The following is a 25,203-nucleotide window of genomic DNA, read 5'->3' on the forward strand; positions in this document are numbered from 1 at the left end:
TTAATAGAAGCAATTACATCCTACTCGGGGCTCTGTAAATACGACTGTCAATGGCTGACGGATTCAGTGCAGTCTCTCCTGGCCCCGCCCCAGGCTGCAGCCTCTGCAGGGAGGGAGTCAGGCCAGCCAGCCTGTGGATTCAGGACCACAGAGTCATATATACATGGGAAATGTGCATATACACAAATGTAGTCATACATAGACAGACATGCTCACAGAGATAGTCCACAAAGTGCAGTCACACAGATACACACGTCCTGTACTGTCACCCACACTCACATTCACACAACACAGAGCTACACATTGGTCATTCGGAAATACACACCGACATACACAGGAAAATACCCACAGTGTCATAAACAGACACTTCCCTGTTTTAGACAGAGCCACACAGACAACCAGACACACAGTGACACTCACATACACGATTTGGATATATAGACACACGGCTCCATACTCCTAGGGTCCCAGATGCATTTGGCATCTGTCCTCCTTTGATGCCCACCTTGCAAAGGGTCGTGCATAGTGGGTGAGAGCTGCAGCTGGGCATTGGTTTGAGAGTACTGGAGTGCGGGTAGGAAGGGACAGAATATTTGTGAACATGTACGCAAGCATGTCTGTGTGCATGTAAGTCTAAGCATGTATGTCCTGGCAAGAGTGTGTTTTACCGATGTATGGGCATGTTCCTGTGTGTAAGCATGCATGTGTCTATACATCTGAGTGCCTGTATGAGTGTCTGCGTGTCGTGATGTGTGCATGGGAACGGGTACATGTGCTTGTGTGCAGCATATCTGTGACTACACACGTGGGTTTCCAGTTCATGTGTGATGCTATGTCAGTGCCCAGGTCTGGGTAACTGTGTGACAGTACCTCAAAGTGGCTTTTTGTGTGTCCTGTCTCTGTGCTGGGACAGATGAGGGAATTCTCTATGGGATGCTTCCCCGGGGAACCTGCGACTTCTGCTGACCCCAGGGTCTACCTCCAGGGATCGAGGCTCAGAGACTGTCAAACATCCTCTAGGACTCCTTGGTTTTCCTCACAGGGACTTCCAGCCCCTCTAGTGGGACTCAGCACCATTGGGCCTCACCCAGGTAGGAGGAGAGAAATGAGAACAGTTTCTAAAGCAATGGACTTGGAGGTTAATTTTTCCTGGTTGAAAGCCAAGTCAGGAGTTCACTGAGAATGCTCACCGTCCTCTCAAGGCCACAGCTCCAGTCCCCACCGGGCCCTTCTCACTCCAGCCTCCACCTTGGAGCTTCCCATGGAAAACCCCCAGACCCAAGACTCATGCACTTAGCTCCCAGCCTGGGACATACGCCATCATACACAGAAACCCCAGACCACAAGGATACAGTCATGCAGACACACACACATAGACAGTCATGAATATAAACACATAAAATTCTACTCACAGTCACACCCAGACCTATCTGCCCACGCACAGTCTCACCTCACACACAAAATCACACACACGGGCTCCCACGCAGCGATGCCCACACACACCTGCACTCCCACGTGCCCACACTCCCATCCCTCTCTGAGATGAGCCTAGTGCCAAGCCCGAGGGCCCAGAGGGTCGTCCTGAGACAGGTCCCCCCACTTCCCCCAACACTAGTCTGGCCAGACGGCGGAGGCCTCCAGGCCCCAGGAGAATTCTCCCTCACTGCTAACCCGCCGGCTGACAGGCGGGCACATTGAGGCCTGGCTCTGCCAGAGGGGGGCATGGTGTAAATAAGGGGGTAATGAGGCTCACCAACATCCCCCATCCCCCGCCGGAGACCCAGATGCGGCCTGCCCCAGGGCCTCTCGCTGTTGGGCAGGGAGGAGCTTCTGAGCAGAGACACACATTTACAGGGATTTACACAGCCACCCACACAGATGCAGACCTCCACAGGACACAAAAGGACCCAGACACAGGCAGTGTCTGGCGCTCCCCCTTTAGCAGCCCGTCAGTGGCACCCCCTCCCAAGGCATGAGCCACTCGCCAAAGCCAGGGCTGACCTTGCAGATCGCCTGGTGAGGCCCCTCACTCCCCCTCGGCCTCCCACCATATAATGAAAGCAGACAGGAAACAGATCTGAGGGCCCCCAAAGCCAAAACATCTGCCTGTCAGTCTCTCCTTTTGTCAGTCAGTCGAGCCTTCTGTTTGACTTTTATTCATTCAGTCTTTGTTTCTCACTTGTTCATTTGTTCACTCACTCATTCAACCAATAAGGATGTTAAACAAATCATTACTTTCAGGCTAACAACCTGGCTGCCCTCCTGGCCTCCTGGCCTCCTGGCCTGGGGATGCAATTGCTGGGAAGGGAGAAAAGGTGGGTCTGGGCTCTGAGGGAGAAGGGGAAAGAGTGGAAAGGGTATCCCCCATCCCCTACTTCTTCTTCAGTCTCTAAAAGTGAAAAAAAGGTGTTTCTTCTGCAGCTGGAAGGAAAAAAAGCCAAGTCCCAGGATAATAGATAATAATGGCTAACACTTACAGGCTCTTACTCTGTGCCAGGCACCGTTCTAAGTGCTTTACATGAATTAACTCAGTTCATCCTCATTACAACTCTATGAAGCAGTTACTATTATTAACCCCACTTAGGGGCACAGGGAGGTTAAGTAACTTGCCCAAGGTCAAACAGCTTGTCAGAGCCACCCCAACTGTTTGAAGAGCCTAGGGCAGAGTACAAAAGGAGACCTCTAGCCCTCTACCCGGTTCCCTTCTCTCCCATCCCTGGGCTCCCTGTGGCTGCACGAGGGGCCTTGTGTGCATGCCTGTTAATGCCCCGACACTCGAGACCCTGCTTGCCACACTCCTGGCAAAGAGCTGTCCTTCTGCCATCCTTCAAGCTTGAGGAGAAAGGACGTGGGAAGAGGCCACCAGGCCCTGGCGGCCAGTTTAGGGCTGTTTGGGGAGGGAATTCCAGGATCCTGGGTCGGAGTATAGTTTAGAAGGGGGCTGGAGCTCCAGGTGGGCACAGCCCTGTGGCACTATGGACCTTCAAATTCTTCACCCCATGCAGAAGAGGGCCAAAGTGGGGTCCTCTAAAGTGGGGGGTCCAGGGCAAGAGCCTTGGTTGCCCAGGTCTGAAAATATTGGAGCTAGTAAATGGCAGATCCAGCATACGATCCCAGGCTCTCTGGTTAGAGTCAGCTCTTAACGGACTGATGGGGGCTGAGGGGGGCAGGGGGCTGGTGGGATGGGCACAGGTTGCTAAATTTTTACTTCTCCATCCCCACTCCCAACCCTGCCCTGACCAAATTCAGGCCGTCCCCCCCATGGGAATGCTCTGTGCCCAGCTCCATCTGGGCGTCGGGGGCTCCCAAGGATGACTTGATTCTCAGTCTTGTTGCCCCTCCCATCCCATTCTCACTGACATCCCCACCCCTCCTGCAGCAGGGATTAGGGAAGGAGTGGAGGCTTCTGGGATTGAATGGGTACCAGTAACACCAACACATCCAGCTCCCTGCCTCTGTTTCCCTGGCCCCAGGATTCCTGCTGGTCTCCAGAGGCTTTTTCACATAATTACCCAGGCTAGGAATTTCAATCTCTGGTGCCAGCCAGGTCCTTGTTATGCAAATATAGGCAAATGAGATGCAAACGGAGCAGTCCCAGATTAACAGAGAAATCCCCAGCAGCTGGAGGAGTCGCCATGAAGTCAGCTCACTGGAGCTTCCCCGAGCTCCCCTCATCCAGTCTCTGTCCACCTGGATGTGTCTGGTCCCTCCCATCCTTGACGCCACTCTTTCACCCCCCTCAGGAGCTATCTGCTCAGACACAGAGAGGGTCTGGACAAGAGGGGACACCAGGGCCCAGGCCCCCCACGACCTTTCCATCTGAGGTCTCTGCCCTCTCCCCACTCTTAAGACATCCAGGCAGGGGTGGAGGTTGGGGGGGGCGGTGAGTGGGGCTGAGAGAGAGGGAGAACTCTGTCTTGCCCCTGCAGAAGAGAGAATTCACACACACACACACACACACACACACACACACAGGCATGCAGAGTTGAGTGCAAGAGTCACCCTTAAGATGTACACACATACGCACTATTCAGACACAGGTGTCACACACACCACCACACAAATCTGGCCAAGCTCCCCACCCTTTCTTTCCCCAGCACACCAGAAATTAAGCCAGAGACATCAACAGGCTGTGGTAGGAGGGCAGGCTATGTCCCCATTCCTGGGGCCTGGAGGTTAGATGCTAGTGCCGGTAGAAGGAGCCTGGGTCTGCATGAAGACAGAAGGAAGTAGAAGATCCTGCCCAGGGCATGTCCCTGGGAAGGAGGCTGGGTGTGTGTGGAAGTCTCAGCAGGAGCACTGCCCACCTGAACCCCCGGAGACAGGGTTGAGGCTGGTGTCTATACCATCAGGCGCTGCCTGGGGGAACCTGGCCCGCTGGCTGGTCCAACCAGCCCAGGCCCAACTTCTAAAAATAAGAGTCAAGAATCTAAGCTCCTGGTTGGTTCTGCAGGAGCCTGTTGCCTTGGCAACCCCTTCTCAGAGGCCTCCCTCCCGGCTGCCCCGTTTGGCTGCTGGTCTCTGTGCCAGTCCCCTCTGCTGGCCCCTCTGTCCCATCCTCCTGGGGAGGGAGGTGGGGTGGTAGGGCTGGGGGTGGAATAGCCTGGAGGCCCTTGGGGGCTCCAGCTGAGCACAGTGGCCTGAGCGTGAGCCCTGTCTGGGGCTGACCGTGTCGGAGGCTGTCTGACTGTGGATATGCGGCTGTGTGTGCGACAGGACCCGCATCTGACAGCCTACATCAGGCTGTGCCTCTGTGCATCTCTGCCTGTGCTGTCTGTGACTCTCAGAGTCCCTGTGGACGACTGTGCCCTCTCTCTGTGGATCCTGGTCCATGTGTGTGGCCGTGTGTATCTGAGTCATGAGGGAAGGCCTAGCCTTGGCCTTTCTGTGCCTGACCCCGCCCACGGCCCCCCTCCATGCGGGCTTCCCCTTAACCCTGCCCACCCCCATGTTCTGGCGCAGCAGGCTGGGCACACACAGGGGCACAGGGGTGCCCGGCATGAGCCAGAGGTCAGGTGGCGACTGGGCCAAGGTCAGCTTCTTCCAGGGTCTGCAGCCGAATATTGACTAAGCCCCAAATCTGCCCCTTTGGGAGAATGGGGGAGAAAGCCCCTCCTGAAATCGTGCGATCTAAATCTGAGTGCCTGCATGTGCGCGCTACGGTCACGGTCAGAGGCAGAGTCTCCCCTCCCCCACCCTGCCTCCCCTCTCCAATTAATCACCGAGTCCTGTCAAATCTCCTCATGATCACTGCCCCAGCCTGCCCCTCCTCTCTTCCTCTCTGTCACCACCGCCCAGCCCAGGCCAACCCCCTCTCTCACCCAGATGGTGCAACAGACTCTTAATGGCTCTCCCCAGTTCCTGGCCTCATCCTGTCTCCCATGCCCCATTCTGTGGCCACAACAACGATCTTTCTAAAACACAACTTGGATCTTGTTATGTTACAGCCCCTGCAGAGGACCGTCCACTTTATTCTCACAGCAAAGCGCTAGCTCCTCAACCCGGTCTAGGTCTCTGCTCACTGACTGGGTTTACCTGTTGCCCCTTCACTCAGCTACACAGCTACTAAGAGTTGCCAGAAGAGGTAAGGATCTCTCTTTCCTCTGTGCTTTTGCACATAATGTTTCCTAGCCGGGGACCAATCCTCCCTCCTTTTTTTTTTTTCAAGAGGCAGACAAAATATATATTTCTTATTATAAATCACAATTTCACACAAACCAAAAGAGTTTATAAAAACACATGAAATAACCCCCACATCCCTTTTATACCTTCTTAAGTGGCAGTTTGACTGACACAAAGATCTAACTACTTCACAGCATATAAAAATAAGAAGCGGGGCTTCCCTGGTGGCGCAGTGGTTGAGAGTCCGCCTGCCGATGCAGGGGACACGGGTTCGTGCCCCGGTCTGGGAAGATCCCACATGCCACGGAGCGGCTGGGTCCGTGAGCCATGGCCGCTGAGCCTGCGCGTCTGGAGCCTGCGCGTCTGGAGCCTGTGCTCCGCAATGGGAGAGGCCACAACAGTGAGAGGCGCGCGTACCGCAAAAAAAAAAAAAAGAAGCAGCAAAGCTAGATATAGACTATACCTCATGACCAATGTTTGAGCATCCTATCTTTCTTAGAAATTACCCAGATATCCAAAATTATACTTACCATTTATACTAGCCAATCCTCCCTCCTTTGGATAAACTTTCACATTCCGAGACTCAGCATAGGCATCACCTCCAGCAGGAAGCCTTCCCTGACTGCCCAGGCTGGGTTAGGAGCCTCTGTGTTCTCATGACATCCTGGGCTGCCCCCTTCCTCCCCTGCACACACACTGCACATATTTCTAATGACTTTTCCCCAAAAATTTTGTAGAAGATTTAGAAGAAACAAAAAAGTATTAATTGAAACAAAAAAAATCACCGATAATCCTCTCTTCAGATTTAACTCTCTGTTTATTTCCTTCCAGACTTTCTTTAAATGAATTGATTGAATATTTTCGTTATAAAATTAAGAACATCCTATCTGTACAGTTTCTTTTCCTGCTTTGTTTCCACTCATCATTATATAATGAGCTTTTCCCCAGGTTATTAAAAATTCTTCAAGAACATGACTTTTAATGTTTGTATAATATTCTTATATATGGATATATCATAAGTTATTTAACTAACCCTCTATTGCTAGACATTTATGGTGGTTGTGACTTTTCACAGTTATAAGGCAATAAGCATCCTTATGCGTGGTTCTTTTCCAACATCTTTGGTTACTTCTTGGATTGAGTTCCTAAAAGTAGATTAAGAGCACCAAGGGGTCTGTCTGTTTTAAAAGCTCCTGACACCACAGCCCGATGGCCTTTACCCTTCCATCAGTGGAGGCTGAGAGCGCCCCAGATTTCAGTTCTCATCAACACTGGTGCTATCTTTAAAAACAACTATTCATTTCAATAGGTAAAACTACATCATATTGTTTTAATTTGCATGTCTTTGATTACCGGTAAGGATAAAGCTTTTGTATCTCCTCTTTTGTGTCATGCACAGATCACAGTGAGCTATAATTATATTTTTACATCCTGCCTCTCCCTCACCAACCTCACCTCTTGAGGGCAGAGCCTGTTTGGGTCCAATTCTCTGTATCAGGAGCAGGGACAGAGGAGGTGTTCCCAGTGTACTGGATGGAATTCACTGAAGACTCTGTCTTCAGCCTGAACTTTGACGTTGGGAAGACCTGGAGTCAAGCTTTAGCTCGGAGGATTGAATTTGGGCAAATGACTTCACCTCTCTGGGCCTCAGTTTCCACATATGATAAGTGGGTCTGAGTGAGGGTTAAACACGATGAAGAGTGTGAAGAGGCATATAAAGGGCTGTGAGGTATTGTCTGAGGTCTGCTCATGTTTATGTACACGGGGCCGAGGGAGGAAGGAATGTGTGGCAATGGCCAACTCCCCCTTCCCAGAGACAAGATGGTGCCCACATGCCTCTTGGTCCAGAGGTGGGCAGGGAGCTCAGAGCACAGAGTCCAGGTAAGACTGGGAAGGCCTGTGGCAACCGTCAGGCCTGAGTTCAAGTTCAGCTGACTCAAGGACGTTTGTGTCCTTGTGTAAGTCCCAGAGGGGAATTGCTGGCTCTGTTCACATCTGGCAGGGTTTCTGTGTTGTGAGCTGTTACCCACACCATTGCCTGGTATGGTTTAATCACCATCACCAGAGAGGGAGAGCACCTCTGCCCTGGTGACACAGCATCTCTTTCTGAGATCGGCCCTCTGCCACATGGAGTGTCTTAGAGACAAGCCCTCACTGGGGGCACCCTCACCCATTCTGGCTCAGGAAACGTTCCAAGACAGACACACACAATTTCTCTGAACATTACCAGCCTAATGATACTGTCATTTGAGGTCTGGAAATGAGGAGAAATCAGCTTTTTCTCAGTAATTAATGTGAATGATGGGCCTTGAGATGGAGTGGCAACCTCCCAAAGTGAGAACCAAGCTCTCAGAAAAGTCAGCCAGGTATCCCCCTCCAGGAAGGTCTGCGTATCCATCCCTGGCGTCTGTTTGGTCTCCCTTGGATGGGCCAAGGCCCCCCGCCCCTTTCCCTTTGTCATTCCTTTAGGGATCACTTTAGGGGTTGAGCCCTGATGGTCAGGAAGTTCCTCCTTGAGTCTGCCCACAGTCCTTCATGCTGCAATTCAGTTTACTGTGCCATTGCCCTCCTGAGAACTGCCTTTTTAGGGGTGGGTATCCTTGGCTTCTTTATCTCATATGTTGAAAGCAGAGGTGAAAACACCTGGGTAAGAGTGGACTGAAGTGAGGTACTCCAGGCTTTGTAAGGATGGAGGGATGGGGGCAGGGCTTGGCTCTAGCAGACAGAGGGCTGAAAGCCGACCCAGCTTTCCTTTCTAAGTGAAGCACCACCAGATTCATCAATATTTCTCTGGGGCCCTGCCTCAGCTTCCCTACCACCCTCAGGGGAAAATGTTTTTCTCCCGTCCCTTTGTCTTCTTCATTTGTTCACTTTTGGTGCTGAGGAAGGAGACACGGAGTAAATCAGCTCCAGGCCCTGCCCATGAGCAGCTCTGAGTCCAGCGGGACAAGCAGACGCTGGTGCTAACAGCTCTGAAACAGAGTTTACGGTGTCACAGAAGGAGGTTACAAAGGGAGCCCAAAGGAGAGAAGAACTGATGCTTTCTGGAGGAATCTGGGAGGTAGAGCAGGGGGCCTGGAAAGATTCACTGAGAAGTCCAGGCAGAAGGAACGGCACGGTCAGAGCCTGGGAGGTGAGAGAGAGGCTGGTACGATCGGAAAATGGGGTCTAGATCCTGGGACATGGGGTGGATGTGGAGGCAGGAAGAAAGGGAAAGCTGGGGGGTCTACAGGGGTCAGATGGTAAAAGGCAGTGAATGCTGAGGCAAGGAGTTTGAACTTTATCCCGAGAGCACTGGGGAGCCAGTGGGGGTTTAAGCAAAGGAGGAATATGGTTGAATTTGTTCTTCAGGGTGATCTCTTGGGGAAAATACTGTCAGAGGCTGAGGGCCAAGACTAATAGCTACTGTCACATGTCTGTGGTCCTGAACAAAGGCAGTGGGTTCCAGAGATGTTAAGAGGGGAGATCAGATGGGACCCCACAGCAGCTGTGGGTGAGATGGGTAGTTGCTGGTGGTCCAAGGTCAGGAAGCCAAGATGAGTCTCAGCACAGTCTCCTCCTCCTCCCCTGAGCCCCCAGTGGCTCCCTAGGCCTCCAGGAGAATGTTTCAATCCCCTGGAATGGCATTCCCAGTCTGACCCTACCTACCTCTGTGGCCTCAGCTCCTCCCACCCACTGTGCTCTGGCCCAACTGGTTACTCCATTAGTCATGAGCTCACATCACCCACTCCAGCATCCAAGCCTTTGCTCATGTTAATTAGTGTCCCCCCCACCCCCCGCCCCATGTCTCCCCTCCTCCCGGCCTCCGCAAACCCTCCCCACCTCCTCAGTGAAGGAGGCCCTGTCTGCCTCAGCTCCCCTCTGTCCCCACTGCCCACTTTCCCTCCTTTCCTCTATAACCGTCACTTAGCAAAGGCCTGGGCAGACCATGTCATCAGCACAAAGTTGTTCAAAGAAAGATCCTTAAAGGAGAGCTGTAGTCTTGGGCTCAGGTCAGGGCTAAGAGCCAGCTCCCACCCTGCAGGGGCTCTGATGGGGCCAGGCCTGCTGAGCAGTCTTGTCTGCAGCTACCTCGCCTTGGCCAGTGGAGATGCCCAATGGAACTGCTGTTATTGCTCCAAATTAGGCACCAATTTTCCCGTGTAATTGTTTGCTAATTGACATGAAATTCTAATATAATTAGTTGGGCCCCTTATCGGGGAGCCTGGGGAGCCAGAGGCAGTGGGGGGCCACTGGAGCAGGGAGGGTCTAGGAGGCTGGGGAAATGTGTCTGAGAGAGGAGGCCCTGAGCTGCCGTCAGGGCTGAGACAAGGAAAGGTAGAGACTGCAGAATCTCACAGTTGAAAGAGCCTTTGGAGAGGCCCGCACTTGCTACCTATCTTTCAGATGGGGAAACTGAGGACAGGTAGAGGGAGGAACGTCCTGGGAGCTGGTGGCAGAGCTGGACCAGATATCTGGGTCACCTGTCTACAGTGACCACAGCTGTGGCCTGACTACGGGTCCTTATGACATGGCCTGTGGCTGTCTGGCCTCTGTTTCCAGGTAAAGGTGCCCCTCTGAGAGGGAGGAGGGCAAAGTGGGGGAGGTCGTGGGTACCAGACCCCTTCTGAGTAGGAAATGCAGTAGGAAGAAAGCCTAGGAAGGATGTCAAATGGTTAAAGTTGGAGGAGCAATGGGGGCAGACAAGAGGCTCTGAGCCTCTCCCTGAGGAATGACTTCGGTGTGGAGAGGAAGATGGGGAGGCTAGAAAGCCCAGCTTTTCTCCCTCCTCACTTGCCGGCAGATACCACACACACCCCCATGCCCCACCCCAGGCTTTTTGCCTCTTCCATCTCTCTGGAAAGGGTCTGGCAAAGGTGCCGGAGCCAGCTCGTCCAGCTTATGAGAGTCCATTGTAAATGTTTAGGACTTCTGCCAACCAGTTGACTTCATGTTAGTAGTTGAAATTGACCATCACGGGAGGCTTTACACCATGGAAATTGACAAATGCTACAAATCAAGGCTACACCTCCCTACTCCCTACCCAGAGCCAGTTAAACAGTACCGGCACACCACTGAAACCATCTGAAATGTGATGCAAGAGCCTCGGAGATTCTAATCATGTTAGGGCTGGAGGGTCTCTAAGGGAAAACTGAGGCTCGGGAGCCACCCAAGACTGCGTCTGTGGCCCCCCAGACTCTCAGTCCAGGCTCCCCTACTCCCCAGGACCAATACCATCTGAGAGGGCTGCAGAGTTGCTTGAGGATTCAGCCTAAAGGGAGAGGAAGGAAGCACTAAAGGTGGACAGGCTGGGTCTGATGGCCAGGATGGGGCAGACGGAACCCAGGGGACCACAGGAGGTCATGTCGAAAGGGGCTCCTGTCAACAGCCCAGCTTGTTTCCCTGGGTCTCTCCCAGGCAGCAGGGTAATTTGGCAAGAGAGGAGAGGCTGTGGGCCCAGGCAGGACTGGGAGGAGGGGCAGCTAGTACCCAGGACCATTCTGGGGATGCCATTTTAGTCACCTTGTCCCCACGCCCACTCTCTACCCCTAGCAGCCGGTCTCTCCAAAATTGACTCTCACGCCTCAGGTTGCTCTCCATTCTCCTCCCTGCAGTGTATCCTTAATCTCTCCTACTGCATTAGCTCCCAAGGTTCCATTCTCTCTAATCCCTATCTTTACCCAAATCTCTCCTGTTTCTTGGTCACCATCCCTGGATGTCCTGAAGGCGCCTCAATGCTGTGTGTCCAAAATAGAAAATATCGACTTCCCACAAATCCTTCCCCATCTGAGTAAATAGCACACTCCCCCTTAGGGCCTTTGCACTTGCAGTTCCCCCTATTTGGACAGCTCTTCCTCCAAATATCCCTCACCTCCTTCTGCTTGGATGTCACCTTCCCAGAGACACCTTCCCTGACCACCTTACCCCAAATCACCCCCATTCTCCTCTACTTCTCCTGCCTCCTTACCCAGCACTGTCCTTCCTTGTACGTAGCAACACTCACATGCCATGTATTTATGCTTTTGTGTCTGGCTCCCCTCCCCCACTGGAAGGTAAACTCCACATAACCACAGCAGTTATGTGGTTGTCAGGTTCTAGAAGTTCCTTGAGATCCTAGGTTGTATCCTTGTCACTCGCTCAGTGCCAGACATTTTTAGTAAGCTCTCACTAAATATTTGTTGAATGAATGAATGAATGATCGAATGAGCCTCTAACCAGTTGCCTTCTCCAATCCTGACTCCTCAGATCCACCTTCCAGTTGCCCTGTGTCCTTCCTTAAACAAACTTGACTATGATTGTTTCCTGTCCAACGCTCTTCATAGATCTCTTGCTTTCAGAATAAAGTCTACCTCTAGTTTAGCTTACAAGACCCTCAGTGATATATTTCCAGCTTAATCTCCAGCTTCACACATCCTCCCCCAAACAACTGCGTACACACACACACACACACACACACACACACACACACACACACACAAGTACAGAGCCTGGATATACTATTTCTGCCTTTGTGTAGGGCTCCCTCAGCCCTCAGGTGGTCCTCTGCTTTCTCTGACTCATTTATTTCTTTTCTTCATTCTGTCCCTAGTGTTTCTGGAGCAGCCCCTTGGCGCCAGGCCCCTCGTTGAGGCTTACTGGGAGGGGTTGGCCCCTCCCCTCCTCAAAATGCTCCCCATCTGTCAGGGAAGGAGGACCTGAAATCATCTTCTCATCCCTAGTTCCTCTTGTCCTTTGGGCATCCTGATGTCACCTCCCTGTCCCTAGTAAGGCCTCTGGAGGGCCCCCAGGAGGAGTTAGCAACTGGCTCTCGTCTGCCTCTGGCTATGGGACCACACATTATTGGAATGACCAGGAATAACTGGATTTGGGGTCTTTGTGCCCCTCCCCCCAGCTTCTGGGAGATAGGATGCAGAGTGAACCCTCCCTGTCAGGGCCCAAACTAGGGCCTGACAGAGTAAAGGGAACGTGGAGTGATTCAGGCTGCCGCGCTTCTCTAGCACTTCTGAGCCACAGTGCTCTTCACCCCACAGGGTCCAAAACCCAGGGAGAGTTGAGGCTGTTCAAGTGAGTGAAATGTGCACACACACTTGCCGGTCTCTGGGTGTGCATCCGTGGACCTGCCCTCTGAACCCGGTGTCAGGGGCCTGTCTCACACGCCTGGCTGTGTTAGGCGTGCTTAGGGATGTGCCCAGACGCATCTGAGTTAGGGCTCGTGTGCGCATGTGCTTGTTAGGAGTCGGCACCGCCTTGGTACCCTGGTGGACCTTCCTGCGCTCTAGCTTGAATCTCAGTGCAGCCACATGTTGGCGAAGATCTCAGAGCCGCGCAAGCCCATTGCCCAAGACGGATGAGCTCCCCCCAGGGCCTCAGAAGAGCGCGAGCATGAAACAGGCGCCGCTCCGCCCTTCGGGCTAAAGGCTCATCCTCCCTGGCCATTGCCTCCGAGAGCCCATTGAGCGCCGCGTGGGTCGGCGAGCCGGGAGGCCGGGGTTGGGGGAGGGAGAGGGCCGGGGCGTGCCCGGGGCTGGCGGCCCGGGGTCCCTGTGAGGAGAGGGCCGTTCCCTCAGCCTCCCGCGGGTGCCCAGAGAGGCCCAGTGGCGGTGTAGAGGACACACAGCCCTGGGGGCACGGGCGGCTGTGAGCGTCGGGCCTGCTCCCCAGAGCGCTGTGCCCCCAGCGCACGCTCACGGACACCCACTCCTGCACCCTTGCACAGACACACCGACACTCGTGGGCGCCAACGCCGGCGGAGGCACTATGATACAGACACATAAGTGCACAAATGCAGGGACACGATCGCAGCTTTGTGCAGGGGCTGGGCGCGGACACACACGGACAGACACACTCAGACTCCTTCCTACAAATACCCGCGCCCTAGGCTCACTGGGGCAAACGCTCGTCCACACGTGAGCGCAGACACACCGACACACCCTCAGTGACATAGGCAGCTAGCACCCAGATGCACTGGCACACTCGCAGACATACGCAGGACCGGGAACACGGACACACACAGACACAGACACGCTCGAGCGGACTCGTCCTGGAAACACAGGCTCGCAGAGGCAAACGTTTGCCCACAGCGCGCACAGACGCGCGACACGCTCCCGTGGATGTTCACGCAGTGATGGAGACCCTGACACCCGTGCTCCCAGTTACTGGCTCGCAGCCCACGCCGGGCTCGCCCCGTCCCCGCAGAGACCCAGTCATAAAGCACGTCCACCCAGACACACGCCACACACGCAGGCGCGTGAGCGGACACACCAGTGCCGCACACACAACCGCACAACGCAGACGCACTTGGGCCCCAGCTGCCTTTGAAATTCAAATCCGCGCTGCCTTCCTCGGCTTTGCGACCCTGCGGCCGGCACCCCGGCCTCCACGGAGGGCCCCGGACGCCTTACCGCCGCCCACCCCAAGCGGAAATGAAAATTCATTTCAGGGGAGACCTGGGCGGGGCGCGGGGTGCGCGGCAGCCTCAGCGGGAGTGCCTTTTGTGAGCGGAGGGGTGCGGGGAGGCCGTGTTCCTCCAGCTATGTGACCTTGCCCCGGTGGCCGGCAGTTTCTGGGTAGCCTCAGGAGGGCCCTGCCTCCAAAAGGCAGGCGCAGAGCTCACCAAGTTGGTTGGGAGTGGGGAGCATCGCCAAGGTCTCAGGCTGGGAGTGCCGTGTGTCCCCAGGGGACTTCCTGGCAAGAATTAGTTCAAAAAATCCCCAATGACAAAAATAACCATGTCATGAGTACAGATCAGCAGACACACGCAACACACTAATGCACATCCCTTATCTAGGCATATACATATATATAAAACACCCAGGCCCACAACCGCCCACAGACACACACCAAATAGTATCACACACACAGGCCCCCTGGGGAATTGGAGGCCTGCCCACAGCTCCAAGTGCATGCAGGAACACACACCACAGGCTGGCACGTACCAAACACTGACACACAGACACGCACAGGCCTGAAAGCACTTTCTCCCCCCGCCCCCCAGACAGGCTCGAGCACACACTAAACAAAAACATCACACCCTCTGGTTCCACACAAACTCCAACACCACCAAACACTGCCCTGTCAACACCCGGCACATTCACCCAGACACTGAGGGTGTGCACAGATCCCAGTGTCACACACAAGTATGCGTTCCACACCACACATACACCCAAACAGAAAAATCAGTGCACAAATACACCACACACCCTGCACGCAAAGACACACACACACACACACACACAGAGCAGAGATCCCCGGAGCCAGGCCCCGGCTTCTGACGTACAAGGCCTAGGCAGACACACACAGAACCTGCAGGCAGGCATACCGTATACACACAGAGACTCTCCCCCCACGCATTGACGCATACAACCACCCACACGTGTACCCGAGCTCAGCCCCGCTCACTCCCACTCTGACATGCGGAACGCTGGCTCAGTGATGCATCCCAGGGCCTCTCCCTTCCAACCACAGCACTCAGGAGCCTTCTTTCCCCTCCTCCCCTGACCCCCAACCCCTGCCTCAGCCACAGGCCTCACCTCCAAGCCTGAGACCCCAGAGGTCAGAGTCGCCAGGGTTGGCAGTGAGGTAGGCCCAGCTGCTCACCTGCCAGCACGAGGTGCTGTATGCTTGAGCATGAGGGATGTCCTCCTGGGGTGAGTCCCCATGCGGTGGTGCCTGCGGCAATGGCGGTTCTACTTGCCAGGCAAGTGTGTAGGTGTCAGCAGGCCTGTGCCATGTCCTTCCCAACACCTTCAGCAACTCTGGTTGTCTCCCCCAGATCTAGGTGTCCTGCTTCAGCCTCTCCCTTCAGGGAAGAGGCCCTGGGAGTCACACCCCTCTCAGATCTCTCACCCTGAGGGAGCTGGTCTTCTCTGGAAGATCAGCTCTAATCCTGAAATAAATTATTTTCCACAGTTGGCATTTGGTCTGTCCTCTGGGGGGTAGCAAGGAGGCTAAGGATGAGGCAGGATTCAGGCAGGGCCTTACTGAATGAGGGGAGGCATGGGTTCTATCTCTGCCTCTCTCTAAGCCACAGTTTCTTCATCTTTGAAATGGGAGTGACCCTACCAACTTAAAGGGTCGTTCCAGGGGCTAATTGTGACAATAAGTTAAAAACAGCCGGCACAGTGTCAGGCCCACAGAAGGGCTTTGCAGGATGAGCTGGTCCCTCTAGACCTCTAGGTCACCCCCACCCTGCCTGCTATGCTTGTGGGGTCCGACTTGACACAAGCCCAGTTCAGCAGGATCCAGGTGACACGGAGCCCACCTGGGGGCAGGGAGAGAACCTGGGGCATCTCAGACGATGGGAACACATTGACCCCCTGACTGCCAGTGTGCCCCGTGCCTGCCGAGTGTCCCAGGCCCTCCCCAAGGGATCCCCCCCCCCCACCCGACCCCGAGTCGTTGCCAGGGCTCCTAGCCTCTAAGGCCTGCAGCAGCGGGGAGTGTGGGAGAATTTAACAAGGGGAGTGCTTGGGCTGCCTCCTGTCAACTGGGAGGGATTGTCTCTGACCTCAGTCTAGAGCAGGAGGTGACAGGACTGATAGATAAGCCAGACAGGTCCCTGCTGCACCAGAAAAATGGAGGGGATCGTGTCCTGGGGTTGGGTGTGTTGGTTAATTATATACCTGCGTACCCCAGTCAAGTGTATATGTCTGTGGGACAGCAACTGTGTAAAGTGTGTGGATATGTTTGTCTGTATATGCATCTGTGTGTATGTTTGTGTGTGTTTACACAGACAAGGATGGCAGAAAAGGAAGAGGGGCTTCCAAATAAGGAGAGGAAGTGCTGCAGAGAAGTGGATCCGGATTCAGTTTCTCTGCAGCGGTCACGTGCGCACACTGTCCTGGTCACACCTTGGCTCCCGCTGCCTCCTTCGCTGCAATGATCTCAGCAGATGAGAACTCCAGCTGGTATGGGGCTCAGGAAGGGGGCACTGGGAAGGCCTCAAGGTCAGGGCCCCATTCTGAGTCATCTCCATGACCCCCAGAACAGAGAACAGCCTGCAGCCCCGAGTAAGTCTGAAAGGGGCCCACATTCATGCAGACGACACCTCCCTGTGTCTGACACTGCGTGAAGCACTTCATCTTTATCGTCTCATGTGACTCACATCAGCTCTGTTAGGTTGGGATCATTACTTCCATTTTACAGAAGAGAAAACTGAGGCTTGGAGAGCATAAGTGACTTGTCCAAGGTCACACAACCAGTGAGGAACAGAAGCAGGAGTCCAGATCTGTGTGATCCCAGGGCCTGAACTCTTTCCAGTTCATCACGTGGGAAACTGTAAAACACAATTTTATTGGACAAACATTGATCGAAGATTGCAGACTGGAAGCTCTCTGAGGGCAGGGTCTATGCTTGTCCTTTCACCATTCACTCCCTCAACATTTGCTGAGCACCTACCATGTACTTGGCATTGTGCTTTGTGCCAGGGGATCCAATGGTGGATGGATGGACAAGGTCCTTGCCTTTACAGAACTCATGGTCCAGTGGGGGAAACAGATGACATGGGTGTAAATAGACAACATATTTTCAGAGTAATGTGTGCTAGGAAGAAAATACAACAAGGCAATGGGGTGGAGCGACTGGAGCGGTGCAGGTCAGGGCGGGGAGGGCGGAAGCTGCTTTAGAAGTGTCATCAGGGAGGCCTGCAGGAGGAGGCGATATTGGAACTGAGATCTTCCCGCTGAGAAGGAGTCAGCCATGCAAAGTGCTGGGAGGAGGAGGGTTTGGAGTTTTACAAGAACAGCAAGGAGACCTGTGCTACTTGAGCATAGTGTGGGTGGGGTAATGGCCCTGGAGAGGTTGGTAAGGGCCTGGTCATGCAGGGCCTGGAAGGTCATGGTGTTAAATGCAGTGGGAAGCCATTGGAGGCCTTAAGAAGGGGTGCTCCAATTTACATGTTAAAAAGATGGCTCAGTGGGCTCCAAAGAATGGGTTGGGATGGAGAAGTAGAAGTGGGAACCCGGAGATTAAATAAGGGAGAGTTCGGGCACCAGATGTCGGTGGCTTGGATCCTGGTGTTGGCAGTGGGGATGTGAAGAGTGAATAGACTTGGGATATTCTGGGAGGTAGAAGCAATGGAACTTGCTGACGGTCTGTATCCTGATGCCTAGAACATAGTCAACGTTTAATAGATATTTGTTGAATGAATGAGTGCAGGCATCTTCTTGTGCACACCCTCCAGGTGTCTTGTGCACATCCTCCAGTATAAGACATGTATGTAAGAATCACCCAGGACCCTAAAGTTCTCTATCCTCTGCCCCAGGGGCTAGGGGCCGGAGAATGCAGGCACTGCCCTGAGGGCTGTACACAAACCAGGCATTGACCTTCTGGGAAGATTTAGCTAGGAAGCAACTAATCCTCCCTTTTCTCCCTAATTTATAGCACCAGGAAAATGACAAACATCCAGCCTGGGCTGCCCCAGGCTCCTAACCCATTCGGCATCTGCAGCAGGAAGCTAGACACGCAGGACTTCCTGCAGGCAGAGAGGGCCCACCAGTCCATCTTTTCCAGTATTCCCCGCCCTGGCAGCCAGAGCACTGAGCTCTGGGGCAGACCCTGGTAGAAGACGGTCACATGGATTTGGGTGTCTTTGGGGCCATGTTATGATCTCCTGATAGGTGTCTGCAGTGGGGGTGGGGGTCTGGAAGGAGACCTTGGTACCCAGAGCTTTGGGTTGCTGTAGGTGCCTGGCTGGGTGGCAATGGAGGGCAGGGGCTGAGGGAGGGGTGCTCCTAGGTCCCACCGGCTGGGAGGAAACCTGCCCAGGCTCTGGGCCAAACAAATCATTGCGAAGGGAAGAAGATTTTCTCATCTGTTTAAAGGGCAATGAAGCATAGCGGTGGCTGGCCCATCGAGAGGCAGAGCTGAGGCCAGGCGGGTGAGGCTGGGGTTGCTCCCCTCCTCGACCCGCCATCTTCTCCTGCGCTGCCCCACTAAGGGCTGGGCTGCCTCCCGACTGGGCTACTGGTGGTGGTTACTGTTAACAAAAATACAAATTAATTGGTAATCAAACAATTATTTTTAAAAGGCCCTATTCAGGGGCATAACTCTTGCTAATCCGTATCTTTATCTTACTGGAGTGCAGGTGAGATCGTTTATACCACTTCGCAGATACGGAAACCGGCTCAGGAAGCTGAAGGGATTTTCTCGAGGTGCCCTGGCACGGCAGCATGAGAGCAAGCGGACAGCCTGACTTCTAGTTGCCCTTGTGGGACTGGTCCCCGCCATCCCCTCAGAGGTCCCGGAAGGGGCCCCAATGGGGATAAAGAGCTGGAGTCATTGTCCTTGTCCAGTCTGTGTGGTGGGGAGCTGCTGGGAGCTGTTTCTTCACTCTGCGCAAGCTCTCTGTGCTCAGGCTCTGGCCGGTGCCCCTTACCTTGCCCAGGTTTTGCCCCAGGCTCCCTGGAGGCCCTCTTGGGGCTACGACTTGCTCTTTCCACCCCCTGCCAGGGCTGTCAGAAAAGTAATTTCTCTTCAACCACCTGGATTTGAATATGGAAACGATTTGTAATTACTCCAAGTCCTCTCAGGCGGCATTATCACCAGAGTGAGTCTAGAAGGGCAGGGGCTCATGGGAAAGGAGGTGGGGAAGCCCCAGTGCAGGGAGGCCCCTCGGGGGAGAGCCTTCCAGAGGTTTGACCGAATCTAGCCTGCTCCTGCACAACCCCTGGGAGGTCCAGCTCCCTCCAGCCAGCTCCCACAGCCCCTCCTGCCTTACTGATCTCCCCACCCTGCCCCGATGAGCCCCCAGGTATGGGGTACCATCTCTGTCAGTCCCTCACTCTGTCTGACCACCTGTCTTTCCTAGGGCATACGTTTTTGTGGCTGAAAGAATGGGGTCGAGAACTCTGAGGGCTTCCAAGGCACAGAGAAACAGACAAAACCCTGCTGTCTCTCCGGAGCCAGCCCTCCCATTACCCTGAACCCAGCTGGATCCTGAGGGGAGGGGGAAAGCCTCAGGGATCCAGCTGCATCACATCTGCAAGAGACCTGCCCGGGTTTCTCTGGGCTCTGGGTCTCTAGTATGCTAATGTCATGAATATTCATACAGAGGAAGGCAGGCTCCCTGTAGGAGTGGAAGGGGCTGGAGCTGTGAAGGACAGGGTCCTGGAGACTTCTGAGGGCCTGTCCTTACATCCTTGTGGGTATCCCATGTCCTGACCACTCTCCTCACCTTTGCCCACCTCCTTAGGACCTCAACCCCAGCAACCCCACTGCCCCTCCCAGCGCCCAAGTAAGGAGGCCTGGGATCTCCCACTGCCCTTGGGGTGGCTCTCAACACACAATGCAGATGGCAAGGCTCGCCCGGCTTGGCTTTCCCAGCAGCAGCTGAACCTCCGAACCCAGAGACCCGGCGTGTGCCTGAGGGTGCCCAGCAAGAACCCAGGAGCCCTGCCTGCCAGTGCTCGGCCCAAGGCACAGGCCTCCTTGGGCTCCTGCTGGGAAAGGAAAAGTGCCAGCCCTCCTCCCTGCCTCATCCAGCCTCATAAATTCCCTGAAGGTGATGGGTGAGACTCTTTCATCACTCCTTATTACCTCCTTCCATTAAAGTGGGTAATCTCTCACAATCACTCACAACAAATGTCACTGAGACTGCTGGAGAGGTGAGAGACGGAGGGAGGGAATGGGGGCTTTTTCTCTGGTACTGCCCCTGGGGAGAGGTGGTCTTATCCTGCTCCATCTCCCGGGAGGCACAACTCAAGGGGCTTCAGTGGAGAGGTGGGGTTGGGATTGGGTGGACTGGGGACTTCCTTGCTCTCTAGGTTTGGCCCCCTCCTGGCCAGAGAACCTTCAAAAAGTAGAGTCCCTGAAACCGTCCCACCCTCATTGCAAAGCTGCCCCCTGCTGGCTACTCCTCTGACCAGAGCCGTGGGATTAACCTACTTGTCTTTGGCGGAAGTGGTGTGTCCCTGGTCTGCCCACCTTCCCGGTGGCAACCTGCCCAGGCCACAAACCACCGGACCAGGGTCCTGAGCCATGGGCATCTCCCTGAGTACCGCCTTTACCATGTGGGCTCTGGCCCCACCCAACTGTTCCTGGGCGCACTGCCGGGATGGGGAGGGGGCGGGTCTGTAGGTTTCTGCTGCCTCTACACAAACATATGCAACATGGGGGCGCCCCTGGCACAGGGAAAGGCACTTGAGGGAATAGACAGGCGCTCAGGAAAACATGTAACACGCTGCACACGTGTAGCATACCCGTGCCTAGGGACATGCAACATTGCCGAGCTGACACCAGAGTATGCACCAAACATACCACACTGCAGTGTACATATGTGGTTCCTACATACAAGTGACGCACAGCATTCAGCACATGTGAAGCTTGCACATATATAGCATCCCTACCCACAGGAACAAGCAACATGCATTCAGGACCTGAACACAAGTTAAAGGACTGTGCATGTGTGAGGCAGTTGCATGCACAGTCAGGCAACATTGCAGTGCACGCCTAGGGCACCTGTATGCATAAGCATATGCAAAGTTCAGCTCACACGACTGGCACCTGCATGCACAGGGATATGCAATTTGCAGTGCACATGGGGGAGGGGTGCAAATGTTTCAGCCCTCAGGGCCCCGAGACTCTGGCTGCGCGAGATGCCTTACGCCTGGGATATCGCTGGAGGGGTGTCGCGGATCGCCTCAGCCTGCGGTCCAGGAGGCCGAGGGCGGGGCGGGGTCTTACCCGGGGCTTCTCCCGCGCCGGCGCCTGGGGCCCAGGGCGGGGAGGAGGAGGGTGCGCTTGGCTCGGCTGGAGCTGTTCCCCCTTTAACAGGAGGCGGCGCGCGTCGCCCCCACCCCCCCCGCCCCTTCTCCGGCGGCTCCTCGCGCCCGGCCCGGCGCGCGCCTCCTCCCGGGCCCGGCCGGCGCAGGCGCCGCGTCCCATCTCGGCCGTCACTCGGCCCCGCGCGCGCTGCGGGAACCGGCCGAAGCGGCCGGAGGAACCTGGTTCGGCGGCGGCAGCGGCACCGGCTCTCGAAGACGGAGGAGGATGCGGCGCCGGTTTGCAGAGCCCGGGGCTGCGGCCGCCGCCCGCGAATAGGAGGCGGCGCGCAGCGCGGGCGGTGCTCTGGGCGGGGGAGTGGGGAGCAGGGGGTGGGGGGCGGCGTGGCGAGGAGGCGGCGGCAGGAGCCCTCGCCCGGCCCGGCGCCCGCCCGCCCCGCGCTGCTCCGCGGCGCCTTTTCTGCACCCGCCGCTCCGCGGAGCGGGAGCCTCGGCCCTCCGCGCGGCTGCAGCGAGCTGCCCCGCGCCCCGCCAAGCCCCCGCCTTAGGGATGGCAAACTTGCGCCCCGTGGCCGCCTCCGCCAGCGCCGGCCCCCGCTCCTGCTTCTGACGGCGTCCAGGTGAGTGCTCGGCCCCAGACCCCGACCCGGCCCCGCACCGAGCCCTCCTGTCGCGGTCCCGATTTCCGCACCGGCCCGGACTGGGGACGCTCCCCCAACCCACCTCTGCTGAATTCTCCCCCGCCCCAACTGAGTTCGTTCAGCATCTATTTACCCACTCTCGTCTCTCTGGGAACTAACAAGCCTGGGGCCGAGGTCCCCTTCATCTCTGGTGAGTCCCTTTTCTGTCCCCCTCCTCCTTACCCATCTCTGCCAAAACCCCTCGCCCCCGCCGCCAGTCCTTACCCACACCTACCCCCATCGCTGTCTCGAATCTCTCCCTATCTAAGCCTGGATCCAGGGGTGCACCCCCCACCCTTGATTAGAGCCCCTGTCTCCAACCTGCAGCTCGCCTGTGTCTCCCCCCTTAATTCCCCTCCTCGTCTGGAGCCGGACCCTGCTCCTCCCCTCCACTTTATCTCTGCACAGAGTCCTTCCTGTCCCCATCCATGCCTGCCTATAGTTACTGCCTTTCCCAGCGTCAGTAACCCAACCATGCTTCCCCTCTTATTTCTGTCCTGATCGCCCCCTCCCCCATATCTACCCGGAGTCCCGCTATCCCTCGTCAGTCTCTGCTGCAAGTCCCCTCCCCCTCAGCCTGGACTTGGGGCCGTGCTCCCCATGTCTGCTCTGAGCCCCCTCCTCTCCAGCCTGGGAACTCGACTGGCCTCGCATCCCTGCCTCCCTTGTCCATCTTTGGTCTGAGTATCTCTGTCCATTCCCCATCCCTCTCCTCCCACCCCCAGGGCATAGAGCTGGGCACCAAACGCACCCTCCCGCAGCCCCGGGGGCTGGCATGATGCGGGGGTGGGGGAGGGCGGGTTGTAGGCCGTGAAGTTGGCGGCCACTCCCGCAGTCAGCTCGGTCCGAGGGAAGTCCTCCGCGCCACGGCCAGTGCAGAGCTGGCGAAGGGTCTGGTGCCCTCGGGGGGAGGGGCTCCCGGGCCAAGAGATGCTGCCCGCCTGCCCGCCTCGCCAGCTGCCGGCCGGGCCCCTGGGCGTCCTCTGGCGCCCCCTGCCCGCAGCCCTGGACCCACCTTCCCCTTTTCCTCCCGCGGGCAACCCTAGATTTCCGCAGCCCGAGCAGCAGCGGTGGCTGCGGGGCGCTGGGAAGTCCCTGGGGAGAGGAGGCTGGTGGGCGAGGCCCGGTGCCCTGTCTTGCTAGCCGTGCCGGAACAGCCCTGGTTGTCTGGCCTTATGCTCTGGGGATGAGGTGTGGGGTGCGGTGGAGAGCTTATCCCAGCAGCAATTCAGGGCACAGACCAGCAGGACTGGCCCCTGGATTTGAGGTGCTCTGGTTGGGCTTGGGCAGGTGTCCCCAGGAAGCCTCTATCTGTCTACCCCATGGCAGTACCCACTAGGTGGTGGGGCAAAGGTGGGCTCTGTCTGGCTTGGGCATGGATTAGGAAGTGGGGGAGTCCACTTGGCCCTGAGACAGAGCAGGGACCTGGGGAGCATCCCATGAGCTGCCACAGGGGTGAGGGTCAGTATGGACTCTGCAGGGCATGCCCTGGTTTGTGGGGGAGGGGGGGCATGAGGGAGGGTCTTCTCTGGACCAAGATTGACAGATTTCCCCCCTCTTCTTCCCTTCTCTGCCTTCTCTTCTCCTTCTCCTCCTCTTTTCTCTCTCCCTCCCCCATCACTCTTCAGAAGGAAAGAGGTCCAGCCTGGGGTGGGTGTGTGCAGTAGGCATTTCTGTAACCCAGAGTGAGGTCCCAGCTAGTCTCTGCCCTCTTCCCTCCCCCCTAACCCCCAGGTAATGGAGCTGAGTAGTTAGGAACTCAGCTTTTTGTTGGATGACCTGGGTTCAAAAGCTGTGTGACCTAGGCGAGCTATATAACCTTTCTGAGCCTCAACTGGCCCTCCATAAAATGGGTCAGTGATAACTGCCTCATATAGTTGCTGGGAGAAATGATATTAGGTTGTTTGTATAGAGTGTCTGGCACCCAGTAATGCTCAACAATGATAGGTGTGTTGGGCTGTTTCTCTTCAAGGCCAAGGTCAGGCCCCTCTCCACTCCACTCCTAATCCCAGAGTAGAAATGCAGAACAAGTTCTAGTGACATCGCTCCAACCTCCAAGATAATAAAGCCAGAGAATAGCTTCAGGTCCAGAATGGGTCCAGGGAGCCTGTGACCGTTAGTCTCCCCGCTCCCTCACCCATCCTTCAACACCCCACTAGATTCCTCCGGGATCAGAGGGGCATGAGTGAAAGGCCAAGGCCTCTGAGGGAATGGTTCAAGTGTAGAAGCTGGGGAAGTGGAGGAACCAAGTCAAGGTCCCCAAAGGTAGGCTGCTTCTTGGGGGGGAGCAGCCCACGTGGGAAATCAGTCACAGAGGAGCACATGGGGCACAGAAGAACCTCTACCTACCCCCATGAGGAGAGATGCCAGCAGGAACTTTCCAGGGCAGTTAGCGCTCCGGGTCAGAGTTAGGCCGCGACCTGGCCAGAGGGCCCCAAGAGTTTGAAGAAACCTGGCTTTGGCGGGCAAGGGGGAGAGAGGAGCCTCGAATTCGTGACGTTCTGCTGGCCTGGAAGCCCTCTGGGCAGTGTGGCTGGGCCTGGGTCTCACCGGGGAGTGGTAGCCTCCCAGCCTCCCGCCTGCCGGGGCAGCCCTGACATTGGGGAACAAAAGCTTTCGGTTCCTGTAGCAACGGCGGCTCCAGCTGCTGCAAAGTTCCGGGGAGGCGGGCGGAGGGCGGCTGAGTCACCGACCCCTCCCCCGCCGCCCGCGCGCACGGCACCGCCCCCCCCTCCTCGCGGGGGGCTGGGGGCCCGCATCCTAGTGGTGTGTCGGAGGCCCCTGCCCCCCTCGCCAGACGGAGAGACACTCTGCCAGCCGGAGAGGGAGGGGCTGCACTGGGGAGGTTCGCCCCCTCCCCTCGGTCCGGCCCACCAGCTACCAAGGCTGGATGGAGGGTGTGTGCCTTTCTGGGTGGCAGAGCTCCGGGAGAGGGGTGCTTGAGGACCCCGTCCCCGGCCGATGCAAGGGCAGGGGACCTCGAGGCCCGGGGGTCCCCGCCCGCGTGTCGGTCTGGGCTCCGCCGCGCTGCGAGCGCCCGGGAGGCGGAGGGTGAGTGACGGGCAGGCGAATTGGGGCTGCCAGGTGGATAAACGCGACGGATGTGCGCACCGACGCGCCCCCTCCCCCACCCACCGCCCCTCCCCCGCCCGCGGCCGGGGCTCCCGGCTCCCGCCGCGCGGCGCCCCTGCTCTCAGCTAGCG

General features: G+C 56.2%; 1 protein-coding gene and 1 pseudogene across 2 annotated transcripts in view; both read left to right on the forward strand.

The window, feature by feature from the left end:
- LOC309974959 (methylosome protein WDR77-like) overlaps window positions 1-25,203 on the forward strand; it is a 462,921-nt pseudogene that overhangs the window by 124,725 nt on the left and 312,993 nt on the right. The gene's annotated exons all lie outside the window — the stretch shown is intronic.
- Window positions 24,962-25,203, forward strand: part of ADGRB2 (adhesion G protein-coupled receptor B2) — a gene marked incomplete at both ends in the record, with an annotated part of 32,702 nt that continues 32,460 nt past the window's right edge. The window contains one exon of the mRNA XM_082834220.1: window positions 24,962-25,051. Coding sequence (XP_082690346.1) covers window positions 24,962-25,051 — 90 coding nt within the window. The remainder of the gene's footprint in view (window positions 25,052-25,203) is intronic.

Source organism: Leucopleurus acutus (genome assembly GCF_964270905.1).
Source record: "Leucopleurus acutus genome assembly, chromosome: 2".
Classification (NCBI taxonomy): domain Eukaryota; kingdom Metazoa; phylum Chordata; class Mammalia; order Artiodactyla; family Delphinidae; genus Leucopleurus; species Leucopleurus acutus.